The sequence below is a fragment of the Gracilinanus agilis genome, chromosome 3 (assembly GCF_016433145.1).
Source record: "Gracilinanus agilis isolate LMUSP501 chromosome 3, AgileGrace, whole genome shotgun sequence".
Classification (NCBI taxonomy): domain Eukaryota; kingdom Metazoa; phylum Chordata; class Mammalia; order Didelphimorphia; family Didelphidae; genus Gracilinanus; species Gracilinanus agilis.
Genome location: NC_058132.1, coordinates 640868171 through 640881702, shown reverse-complemented (window position 1 = coordinate 640881702; position 13532 = coordinate 640868171). Strand labels below are relative to the sequence as shown.

Here is a 13532-nt window from a genome sequence, read left to right as displayed (position 1 = left end):
TACTGGGGAAGGGAATGAATCTTAAAGATGTATGGGAGTTTGCTTATTAACTGTTTTGAGTTTTGCTTCCCCTCCACAATACTGAAGAAGTCTATTAGAATTGTTATAAAGGGTTTTGACTAAACTGCTGTACCTTGTCATTTGCTTATATTATTGTATTTGCTGATTAAGGTTTATATTTTTTAAAGTTTACCTGTATTAATCTAATTAATATCTTTCTGTTATTATGAATCACTTTAAGCTACTGTGTTTTGGGCTATTAGATAAATCCTGTTACATGATATTATTTGTACCTCCTCATGCTTGTACTAGAGCAAATATCATTGTTGAAAATTTATAGTCAACTTACACAAAGCCTTTCACGAGATCACATGTTGCCTTAACAGTTTTTATTCTATTTTGACAATTGTATAAAACCTATAGAGAATTTAATGACTTAAGAATTTAAAGTAATTTTAAGGAGCCTTTAGAAGTGATTTTAGATATCTAGTATCATTTCGCCTGCCTCTGAAGGCAGAGTATTCGTAACAAGAAATAAAGGTCCATTGGTAATTGAAGAGATGTGTAATGACACTATTTTATCCCCATGTCTGCATTGGTAAAAATGTAATGGATGAGAAATCTGAAGTGATTTTAACTATTAGTCCTCTGCTCCACATGAAATGGGTGGGACATTTTGGAGACAGGTCTGTAAAATGTTATAGTCCCATACCAGAGGAAGTGAGATGCCCAAGAGGCTTAGTTATGCTGTAATGGGTTATAATCTCATCCAAGAGGTGTGAAGGATTTTCTCTGAAGTATAGAAGCTTCGAAATAATTTTTCAATTTTTATAACTCTTCAATTTATTCTACTCTACCAGAATGATATAGATTCTTGGTGATATTTTAGACCCCCAAAATTTTTTCATCAGCTTTGTGTTTTTTTTCTAGGCTCCCTGCCACATTTGGATGATGGTAGTAATAGATTTTATTAAACATATCTCAGCCAAGATTGAAATATTTGCTACACCTAAAAAAAATTGTGAAAAGTATCCTTCAGTTCATAGATTTTTTAAATATCACACAGCAAGTGGCTATATATAGAAACTCATGTGAATCCTATTAAATGTGTTATAATTTTGGGAATTTGGTACTTATTTTGAATGTGCATTATTTACTATATTACTGTCTGCTATTTTGTAAAAGTCATTTGCTCTTACACAGTGGTTTATGGCAAGTTGTTTTTTAAATTTTTTAAACATTTATTAATATTTATTTTTTAGAAAAGTTAACATGGTTACATGATTTATGCTCTTTCCTCCCACCCCCCATGGCTGATATGCATTTCTACTGGCTTTAACCTGTGTCATTGATCAAGACCTATTTCCAAATTGTTGATAGTTGCCTTGGTGTGGTAGTTTCGAGTCTACATCCCCAATCATGTCCATCTCAACCATGTGTTCAAGCAGTTGTTTTTCTTCTGTGTTTCCACTCCTGCAGTTCTTCCTCTGAATGTGGGTAGCGTCTTTTCCATAAATCCCTCAGAATTGTCCTGGGTCATTGCATTGCTGCTAGTACAGAAGTCCATTACATTCTATTTTACCACAGTGTATTGGTCTCTGTGTACAATGTTCGTCTGGCTCTGCTCCTTTCCCTCTGCATCAATTCCTGGAGGTCTTTCCAGTTCACATGGAATTCCTCTAGTTTATTATTCCTTTGAGCACAATAGTATTCCATCACCAGCATATACCATAATTTGTTCAGCCATTCCCCAATTGAAGGGCATACCCTCATTTTCCAGTTTTTTGCCACCACAAAAAGTGTGGCTATATTTTCGTGCAAGTCTGTTTATCTATGATCTCTTTGGGGTACACCCTGGTATGGCTGGATTTTATAGTATGGCAAGGTTTTAAAAGGAAATGGATCTCATTTTGGGTGAGAAACCTTTGTGTTCTCTCCTTGGCTAACACAGTGTGTCACTGGTTCTAAGCTATATATTTTTGATTTTTAAAACATTCTTTTTTTTATTCTTTTCCCTTGTATGTTCAATAGTTTTGAGATTTTTTCCCTTATTTTTGTACTTGAAACACATTATCAGTATTAATCTTTTTTATTTGCAGTGATATAAGTTTAATATAAATATATATTTGTTATAATATTAATGCATACCCAAAAAAGCTTTAGACTATGGAAATCTGCCATTTATTGATAAATGTTATGGGATTATGATTAATGATTGTGTCTGATTCCAGGAGAAGGGAATACAAGAGCCACAATACAGTGCAAAGAAGCACAAGGTTAAGGAGACCAATCAATCCCAATGGGATTGATGAGGACCTACACAGTACCTAGGAGCAAAAGGACTAAACCAATCCAGGTAGGATTGATGAACTTCTACTCCAATACTAAAGGAGTTGAATCTAGTGTTTGGGATTTGAGGTTGCGGCTATTATGACATATGTTCGAGGCCAGCTTTCCCTGAGCCACATCGTAGTGAAGTACTTAAGGTTGGCTATCATCCTGGCTCCCCCCATCCCTGAGAGTGAAGGCAAATCAGACTAGGGAAAGACACTTCCCTTTCACACAAAAATCTAGTCCTTTTTTCTCTCCTATAATGTAGCAAACTTTCTGTACTCCTGGCTATTGAATGGGTAAGTGTGTAATTACATAAATCACTTTAATTGGGCCTTGATTCAAGGACCTGTTATAAGTTTATTTTTCCTTTACTTACATTTTTACACATAAGTCTTTGATATTTCATCCACGTTATTTTTTCTCTTTATTTGGATTTTTTGGATGTTTTTTGGATTTCTTTTGCCAATTTTTTCATACACCCCCATAACTCAACCATGTATCCTTAGCTGATCTGGTTGTTTGTCATTGTCCTCCTCAGGGAGGAATATGTTATTATTTTCCTCAGGGGGATATGTATTATTATCCTATAATGTAATGTTTAAATTCTTTTGAGAGTAATTTCAGGATCAAGTTCAGAAACTTGCTATCTCCCCAAATCCAGAAAATGAACTGTTTAGAGGAGGCACCATGAAGATGCCCGCAGAAACCTACACTGCATCAGGAAAATCCAGAATGAACTTTGGGTGCAGTTGATTGAACTGTGAGTGGTTGAATGCATTTGTTTGGAATGTACACTTTTGTCAATGAGCCTAGCAATCACTGGATCATTGGTTTTGTCCTCTTTTCTTTTTATCCCCAAATTACTGTAATTTAAAAGTTAATTATGTTTACAAAAGCCTTTGGAGATACCAGTCTTCCTTGGCTCTCAGGTGGGAATGTGTTATTGGAAATTTGGGGGTCTTTGAACTACATTTCCCATGAACCCACTGGTTTCCTATTATGTGATGATGCAGACAGGATAAAATTGAGGGGCTTGTATGCCTCTTCCTCTTTGCTTCCTATCGCAGCATGCTGGAGATGGGAATGGCAGGCTGCTTAAACAGCCTAAGCTAGCATGGCATGTGGCCTTATTTTCTAGAGACTACTAATAAACCTTATAAAAACCATAACATTTTTAAGTTATCATTATATATTCATTTTAATTTTTACATTAGTTAGATAAGTATGGCACTGAATAATTAATTTAGGTCACACTGTCATTTTTATTATATTAGCTTGTTCTAACCATGAGCAATGAATGTTTTCCCAGTTGTTTAGATCTAGTTTTATTTGTGTGAAGTGTTTTGTAATTGTGTTCATATAATTCCTCTATTTATCTTGACAGAAAGATTCCCAAATATTTTATATTGTCTACAGTGATTTTAAATGGAGTTTCTCTAATTCTTTTCCAGTTGTTTGCTCATATTTTTTCCTTATTTCCCGTTATTGGCTGTAATTTTGCTCCTCTTGTTTATTTGCTGGATGTGTGGGTTTGGGCTATTCTGTCCTCAAGGGGCTTCTTCTCTGCTCTACTGACTATATTAGGCTGATGGAGTATTAAGGAGCCTTGAGGTCAGATCTTCCCCAGCTTGCAACAGAAGCTAAAGGTGTAGGTGAAGATGTAGAGGTTGAAGGGAGGTGGGTTTCTCAACCTGTTATCAAGTTGTGGCAGCAAGACATTTGAGTCCTCAGGGCTGGAGTAGTAGGAGAATCTAAGGCTGAGTGATAGATAGGGTTTGCCTGCATGATCACCAAGATATGCTGGTAATCACAGGAGCTTATGGGTGTTCAGCTTAGCCAAGCCCCTTCCCTCTCAACAGTGCCCAAGCCAGGTATCCAGTGAGGGGCTGTATATATTTTCCACAGCTCCTCTAGCTCCCTGACTTAAGGTTGGGTTTGATGATAAGATTGGTTATGAGCTAATGGTTGTTGTGCTAAATGGATTATGCTATTTTTCTGACTGTGATTTGATAAGTCCCTTTCCCTATAGCTGTAGATGTTTGTTAGCCTGGGAAGGAATGCCAATCTTCACTTGGATTAAGATGTAACAGGGTTTATTACTTAACTCAAAGGGTAAAACAGGACAAGGAAAGAGGTGTTGGGAAATGCTATACTAAGTCTATGGAACTAAGGTAGTTTGTATCTAAGAGCAGTAGGTTGATATTGGCTGGAGACTCTTTCCCTCTCATAGTCCCTGATCCGGCACGGCCATGGCCTGAACCAAAGAAAGGGAGGGATAGTGATGTTCTTCTTAGCTGTGCTGTTCTTGTCTCTCAGCTCAATATAGTAGCAAGGTGAATGAAGCTTCTTGTGATATTGAGATATGGATGCTGGATTAGTGGTCTATGGCCTACCTGCCCTTTTGCCAACAACTCCCAAGGTCCCCTTCCTCAAAACCGAGGTCCTGGGAGGCCCAGTCCACAGGCTTTTATAGAGGTGATTCCAATGGTCTTTTGCCCTTGGCTCATGCCACCCTGGGTGAATTTCGAATTCTGTAACTGACAATCCTGTCACTCAAGCTGTTCTCCATCTTGTCCAGAAGTTCCTTTTTACACCATGTCCCAAATAAGAAAATTCCCCTCAATCCTCCTTCAATGAGGCGGGGAACTGTGTTATTGGAAATTATGGTACTTTATTTGAATGTGCATTATGAATCTGCTATTTTGTAAAAGCCATTTACACTCACAGGAGTTCATGGAAAAGCTTAACAGGAAATGGATCTTATTTTTGGGTGAAAAATCTTTCACTAATTCTAAGCTATATATTTTTGATTTTTAAAACATTCTTTTATTATTTTTCCTTCTATGTGCAATACAGTATTTGAGTTTTTTCTCTCTCATTTTTATACTTGAAAACATATTTTTTTTCCATAAATCTATTTTATTTTCTTATTGCTTTTCTTTTTATATTTTTAATAGAATTGACTTTTTTCCTTTTTCTCATTTCTTGTACTTAAAGTACATATAATCAATGTTAATCCTTTTGATTTTGCAGTAATAGAAGTTTAATATAAATACATATTTGCTATATTAATTCATACCCAAAAAGCCTTAGACTATGGTAACCTGCCAGTTATTGGTAAATATTATGGGACTGTGATTAATGTCTCTCTGTCTGGTTCCAGAAGAAGGGAGCAAAAGAGCCACAGGGTCATGGAGACCAACTGAGAATCTGCAAAGTGCCAAGGAGCAAAAGGTCATGCAGACCATGGATTAAGGAAGTTCTATGCCAATACTGAGGGGTTTGAAACTAGTGTTTGAGGTTCAGAGTTGCAGAGTTTTCTGACATATGTTAGATGCCAGACTTCCCCCTGAGCTTCATTCCTAGCCAAGCACCTAAGATTGGCTATCATTATGGCTCATCCCTGAGAAAGTGCAAGCAAATCAGACCAGGGAAAGACACTTCCCTTGCACACATATTTGTTTGTTATTTCTCTTATATATAGAATGGCAATTTTCTGTAGTCCTGGCTAATGAATGAGCAATTGCAAACTGCTTAAATCACTTTAATTGGGCCTTGACTCAAGGACCTGTTATGAGTTTATTTTTCCTTACATTTTTTGCACATTGACTTTGACATTTTACATTTCATTCACAAGTTAATTTTTTCTCTTTTATTTGGATTTTATTTTTTTTTCTTTTGCCAAATGATTTCATACAACCTCGTGACTCAGTCATGTATCATCCTTAGCTGACCTCGGGTACCCTCTTCAGTGGAGAATGTGTTATTGATTCTCCTCAGGGGTGTGTGTAATAATCATAATGTCTATATTATGATCTATAATGTCTATATTATGATCTATAATGTAAAATTTTAACTCTTTTGCGAGTAATTTCGGGGGGGGTGTGGAATGTATAATTCTTCTCAGAAGGGAATGTATATTTTATAAACTATAATGTAAAGTTTAAATTCTTTTGAGAGTAATTTCAGGATAAGAAATTTGCCATCTCCCCAGAATCCAGACAACAAACCTGTCTGGAGAAGGCACCATAAAGATGCCTAAAGAATCTATATTGCATCAAGAGATACAGAATGAACTTTGGGGTGCAGTTGATTGAACTATGGGGAGTTGAATGCATTTGTTTTTAATGTACTCTTATGCCAAAAGGGCCTGCCCCTAATTGGCTTTTTTTTTTTTAAACCCTTGTACTTCGGTGTACTGTCTCATAGGTGGAAGAGTGGTAAGGGTGGGCAATGGGGGTCAAGTGACTTGCCCAGGGTCACACAGCTGGGAAGTGGCTGAGGCCTGGTTTGAACCTAGGACCTCCTGTCTCTAGGCCTGACTCTCACTCCACTGAGCTACCCAGCTGCCCCCTCCCTAATTGGCTTTTGTCAATGTGCCTAGCAATCATAGGATCATTGGTTTTGTCCTGTTTTATTAATCTCCAAATTTCTGTAATTTAAAAATTAGTTATGTTTACAAGAGCATTCAAGGAGACCAGTTTCTCTCTGCTCTTCAGTGGGGAATGTGATATTGGAAATTTGCGAGTCCTTGAACTTATTTTGAGGTCCTCGATCTAAACTTCCTATGGACATTTAGATCTCTTACAAACTACGTTTCCCATGATTCAACTGGATTCCTGTCTTATGAGGTGATGTAAACAAACGTAAACAAAAGCTTAAATAGGGAGATTGGGATTGGTACTTCCTGTCTCCTGCTGAAGCAGCCAGGTGGGCAGAGGTAATGGTGCGACATTTCAATTAGCTCTTATCAGGGATGTGGCTTTATTTATCAAAATGGCTTTCAATAAAACCCTAATATTTTAAAATATATTTTTCTATATTAATTTTATTTGTTACAGAACCATGGGTATGGGATTACTAAAAGTAACGTTAAGACATTTTTGCACAAAGACAACAATCAAACAAGCACCCAATTGTACAAAAGAAAGGCCAAACAATCTATATGGATCTGCATGTCAAATGAGTTGTATCATTACAATATTTTTTTAGTATATCAACGGAAATTTAAAAAAAAATTATCCATACTCAGGGTCTAAAAAAACCTGAATTTTTCCTTTTATTTCCCAATAAATAGTTAATCTTTTATTCCCAACTAGATTAAAAAAATATTTATTAAAGATTTATTATGTGTAAAGGAAAAAAATTCAAGAAAATTTATAAGTCTTTCAAATTTTATTTAGCCATTTGTTTTTGTACATTTACAATCTGGTATTTTTCAGACAATAGCAATTTGTGGGCAACCCAGCAATGACTGTGTCCCTTCATGAAAAGACGTGGCCAAGCTTTTGTCACAACGTATTTAATAACAGATCTTAATTATACACATCCCATGTAAGACATGTTTTCTGTACTGTTACAGATAGAATAAAGATTCTCTATTTGCCCAAACTTGGAAAACAGTAAGAATAAGAAGTGGTTTTTCAATTAACTTTTAACCTGTATCTTCTGGGAAAGAACCCCAGGTTTGTTAAAGAGCAGTAAAGCGTCATCGAATACTTTTGACTCAAGAACTTTCTTTACATCTGGTCTTAAAAGAGCAGCTATTTTCACATCATATGAACTTGGATATTAAAAAAGAAAAAGAGAAAACCTAAGACACTCAAAAGAGATAAAGGACAAGGAATATAAAAACTATTCCTCACTCTGGCACCCCCCCCCCCCATTTTTCCAACACACATACATGGGGGAAGAAAAGTTGTATAAAAGGGCAACACCACTGGATTAAAAGAAAGAAGGAGGGTACAAGCAGTGAAAGGGATCTCAGCAAGACCTCCATTTGTTGAGACACAGCCAGTGCAACTCCAGGGGTCTTGCCTGGATTCTCACTGTAAAAAAATACTTCTGTTTCATAAATCGTTTAAAAGAATGACCACATTCTTCCAATGGCAACCAGTCTTTATTGTTATATTCACTCACTGAGGTTTTATAGTCAAATGTGGCAAAAGTCAAGCTGCTCAAGGAAGAGGTTTTTTTTTATATATACAAGACACAGAAAAAAGTTAAAAGTATATCCATATAATGGAAAATCTGTTTTCAAAAGGATCAAATTTAAGCTATAGATATCTGACGACCAATTAAGCTGTCACCAGGCCCCCAAACACACTAGGCTTATCCTCCCAAGTACTTTGACATCAGAAGATTAGAGCACATTTAGCCTTAGTGGTGACTCTGGAAGCAGATCCTGTTGACGTTAGTCGCATATTAAGACTGAGCACAGTCTGGGAATTCTATCAAATCACATCACACAATTCTCTCCTTGTCATGCAAATAAATGCGGTTTGGATTTTCTAGGAGCTAAGTAGGTTAAAAAAGAAGAAAGAAGAAATAGCTTTCAATTGATGGGCTAGAAATTCCCCCAAGTTAGGAAGGCCACAATTAAGTTGCTCAGGTAAACTCACGAAGACTGTCATTACTGAAGACAAGTCCACCTATTGCGGGGACAGGCCAGAAAACCTAATCGACCACCGTGCTGACACCACGAGCTACAATAATGGTGCTGGAGTCACCTACGTTAAGGCCAATTTCTACCATACTGAAAATGGAATCTCAAAGTCCTGCTAAATATGTGAGTGCAGTGGGCTGTTACGGGGACCAGCACGGGGGGACGAGGAGATTGCTGAGCTGTGTCCCCCCCAAAAAGATACATTTCCAATCTGCCCCTCGAGTGTACAAAAGGGGGGGTGGGGTAGGGGTTAGTGCAATCTGAACCTCCAAACGCTTTTGTGAAAACAGCTGCTTTGGAACAGACAAAAAAGCCGGGCTTTCCTCGGAAGGTCTAAAGGAAAACTATAAAGACTAATGTCGAGGCTAATATCCTTAACGAGGCAGAGATTTCATCAACCTGTTACCTGCTATACCATCTGGATTTTAAAACACTTTGGGGTGATACTTCGCCTCCTGAACCGAAGCAAATAAATTAACACCAAAAAGCTACTGTTTAACTTTTAAAGCATACAAAGTGACAAAAGCCTACACAAACTAACCAGTGTTCTTAGGAAAGGAATGCCAGTCAGAAATGCCGCTGTGAATGGAAGTCTCGGGCAGGCAGTGGGTCCAAGGTCTTCTCCTCGCCATTTCCGCCTCCTCCAGCAGTCTCTCTCTCCCATGCTACCATCACAATTCTTGGCAATACTAGATCTTCGTTTGGACACCGAAGTGGTGACGGGTGGAGAACGTGAAGCGATAGAGGAACAGAGGTCCAGGGCTGCCACCCCAATCTCCTCTAGGGAACATCTTCTTGGCTTTGCAACTGGCTGCTCCTTCCAGGCCCTGGGAATCATAGGACGGAGAGACCAACCGTTAGTGGTGGACGTGGCCCTGCCTCGCACCAGAGCTAGCCAAAAGGGACCTTGGAACCACTTGCCTCAGTAAGTGAGGCCTTGGCTACCCTCGAGGCAGAGGAGGCGCCTCCAAGTCCCACCACTCGAGAACCGGCCCATAATGGGAGCTCTCCTCCGAGTTCTGACACACCACTAGATTTGCCTGGAGTCAGGAAGAGCCAAGTACAAAGCCCCCCTCAGGCACACAGAAGCTGGGACCCCAGACAAGCCCAGGAGGGTTTTGGCTCCTCGGTTTCCTCAGTAGTAAAGAGATGGGGTTGAACTCAAAAGGAGGTGGCAGACAGAGCTCAAGTGCCTTGCCCAGGGTCACACAGCTAGGAAGCATGTGAGGAACAGTTTGAACTCGGGTCTTCCTGAACCCAAGTCCCCATCTGGACTTAACTGCTAGGGCTGGGATGCAGGCCGCCCCCCGGGGCTTTCACTGCTTGCCAGAAGGAAGCCAAGAGGAAACCAGACAAAGACTAAGGAGGAAACACAGAGATGAACTCTGGGGAGACCTCGATGAAATGAGACGTGGAGGGGCCTCTGCTATGATCTTACAGGACAACAACCTGATCTGAGCAAGTGAAGACAGCTCAGAGAAGGGAATCGAGATGAGAAATGAAGAGACGAGGCCTTCGAGGCCCAGGTCCCTGCTGGGGGCAGGGAAAGGGGGATCCGCGATACCCCAAAGAGGGCTCTGGCAGTCTCCCCCTCAGGCAGGAAAAGCCCCCCTAGGGCCAGCCCAAAGCTCCGCCTCCTGATGAGCGCCCACTTCCTGGGGGACGTCTGAGCAGGGGCACCGGGCAGCCTGTTTCACGGGACTTTCTGGCCGAGAAGACTGCGCAGAGGCTGCTTTTCGGGGCTCCAGGCCCGTCGGAGCTGTCCAATCAGCAGCAGGTGCTTGGCTAAGGGTTTCCACTGAGCCCAGTTGTTCATCCGAGACGACTCTAACCTCAAACCCCGCCTGACTGACCGACAGCCATTTGTCCACCCTCAGCAGTGAGAGGCAAGCGCCAAAGCACCTGGGAATCTCCCCCCACCACTGGGCTAATCCACTCGGGGGAAGCGAGGCTGCAGCTCGTGGATAGAGTGGCCCCCTCTGCTCTTCCTGCTCTTCCGCCTTGGAACTGAGACTCGGTCCAGATTTAAGGCTGGAAAGTAGGGGCTCACAGGGCTCCCCGAGGAAGTGCCGCCCCTGTGCCAGCCTCGGCCCCCCCAGCGGCGCCTCAGCAGCCATGCTTTCTAACTGTCCAGACTCACTCATTCCGTCGTCATCCTCCACGTCCCCCCGAAGTTCTTTGGAAATGAGCTGCCGAGCCAGCTTGATGTTGAGTCCTTCGTTGTAGTGAAGCTTTCTCTTCATCTCAAACTGACGCCTTTTTTCTAGGAGACAGACACAAGGCGTTCGGCGAGGGAGGACCCCCCCCCCCGGGGCCCCCCAAGGGGAGCTCAGGGGAAGCAGGCGGAGAAAATCAAAGCACGAGCATCTCCATTTCTGTGCCCGCCTCTGCTGTCTTCCCCACAGACCACCTCCATTACAAGGAACCTGCGCCCTCTCCAGCACCAGCTGTCCCTGTCAGAGGAGGGCCGTGTTCCTGTGGGCCCCCCGCATTCTCCCAGGGACCAGACATGAGCAGGGGCTGCTGTCCTCACGTTCCCCATTTCCAACCCATCACAATGTCCCCCACAGCCTGTGGTCTGGGATGCTTGTCCTTTGGTCAGCCTTCCCTCGGGGTCTCTGGCTGGCCGAGGAGTTACAGACTTTTTCTTTTCTTTTTAACCCTCACCTTCCATCTTAGAATCAATACTCGGTATTGGTTCCAAGACAGAAGAGTGGTAAAGGCCAGGAAGTGGGGGTGAAGTGACTTGCCCAGGGTCACACATCTAGGACGTGTCTGAGGCCAGATTTGAACCCGGGACCTCCTGTCTCTAAGCCTGGCTCTCCATCCACCCCCTAAAGACTTTTTCTTGATAACTGCCAGCCTTACCTAGCACTGACTGGGCATGGAACTTTGTTGTCTCAGGCCAGCTAGACTAACGACTAGTCACTCCCAGAGCCCAATCCTGGGGCCAAGGCCGTGCCCCAGCCTCGACTCTTCCTGGGGCTCTGAGCTGTCCTCTGACCTAGCCCCACCTGCCACATATGGAATCCTCAAGGGGAAGCCCGACAGCCTGGGAGCATTCCCGGGCACATGGAGCCTCTGGGATGGGCACCGCTTGAGGGCAGGTGGTCTTCCTCCACAGCACAGGCACACACTAACCTGCGCCTGGCAATGTTACAATCTCGAGCCTCCCATCCCGCTGCTGTTCCGAAAGACTTTGCCTCCCACCTCACCAAGTGCCCTTCTTTGGGGTCCTAAATTGGAGGCTTTGCTTCTCAACACTCTGCCACGCTGGGCTCCCCATATTGGGGGGGGGGGGGGGAAGCTGGTTTTTAACTGTGAGGAAAATGCATGCTGTTCAATAGCTCAGTGGAAGGAGGTCGTGGCTGACAAAAATCCTCAGGAAATCGCAAACACCTTCTACCTCAACCTTCTCCCTGTGACCCTTTAAAAATCATTATGAGCAAATGGATGGAGGAGCTTCACCTCATCCTCTTGGATCTCCTTCATCACCGGAGGATAAGAGGAAAAGCCAGGGTAGAAGGCTGGGGCCTACACACCAGCCCATTTAGTAATGCACCCAGCAGTCAGTAAATCCCCACCGGGCACACCGGGAAAGTGCCCACTTTCACCTGGGGTGTCAGCTCCTTGTGGGGGTGAAGAGAAGATGGCAACACCAATAACAGGGGCATACACTAAAGCAGTGATTCCCAAAGTGGGCGCCACTGCCCCCTGGTGGGTGCTGCAGCGATCCAGGGAGGTGGTGATGGCCACAAGTGCATTTATCTTTCCTTTAATTGCTATTAAAATTTTTAAAAAATTTATTTCCAGAGGACTAAGGAATAATTTTTCTGGAAAGGGGGCGGGAGGCCAAAAAAGTTTGGGGACCGCTGTAGTAGAGCAATGACCCTCTAGGGGAGCAGCAAGATGAAATGCTGAAGATCTGGGAAGGGGAAGGAATCCAAGAAGTGGGGTATAGAGCTGGTCCTGGGTACACCAAACAATGGGATGGGGGAAAACTGTGCAGAGTGGGCAAGCATGTGGGGAAACTGACCCCTCTGAAATCCAGCTTGTGACCCTATTCTAGATCTGGCTCAGCTCTCTTTCTACTCAGTTCTGAGCCTTCTCTGATTCCATCTTGTGCAGAAACTTTAGTTAATTCTGAGAATTGAGAAAAACAATTCTTGGTTGCATTGTTTGGCCCTGGCCCCGTGTGGTTGAGAAGCCGGGCCGCTTCGACCTGCTGCTTAGAAACCAAAGACCCGGTAGATGCTGACCAGAAACCTAGGCAGACCCTAAGTGATGCGAGGAGTTTTTTCCCAATTCTGCATCTCAAGCAGCTCTTATGTCTTATCCAAAAACTGGTCCTGTACTGGCCAACTGGTGACTGTTTCCATATTCCTTTGATTGAATATGGACATTTGGGGAGGGGGCGGGGTAGCCCTTTACCTGATTTCAGGGAATTCCTTCTTGAACTTTTACAGATGAGGAACTGAGGCAAACAGGGTTCAGTGACTTGCTCAGGACCACACAGGTAGTCTATGGGACCAGATTTAACCTCTGGAACAGGAGTCTTCCTGACCTCAGGCCTGGCATTCTATCTGCTGTACCACCTAGCTGCCCCCTTCGTTTTGCCTCTTTGGCTATAGTTTGGATTATTTTTAATTGTCCACCAAATACAAGATCAGAGTGAGTGCAGAGGAGTGGGCAGGGAACTGGTCCAGTAGGAAGTAGATTGGACTTGGTATCATGAGCCGGGGGGGGGGGGGGG

At 42.5% G+C, this 13532-nt stretch overlaps 1 protein-coding gene across 1 annotated transcript in view; it reads right to left on the bottom strand.

Moving 5' to 3' along the window:
• Positions 1 to 7489: 7489 nt before the first annotated feature.
• PPP1R2 (protein phosphatase 1 regulatory inhibitor subunit 2) overlaps positions 7490 to 13532 on the bottom strand; it is a 25444-nt gene continuing 19401 nt past the window's right edge. The window contains exons 6-7 of the mRNA XM_044670875.1: positions 10920 to 11042; positions 7490 to 9606 (exon numbers count right to left, since the gene is read on the bottom strand). Of these exons, the coding sequence (XP_044526810.1) occupies positions 9560 to 9606; positions 10920 to 11042 (170 nt within the window). The 3' untranslated portion in view covers positions 7490 to 9559. The remainder of the gene's footprint in view (positions 9607 to 10919; positions 11043 to 13532) is intronic.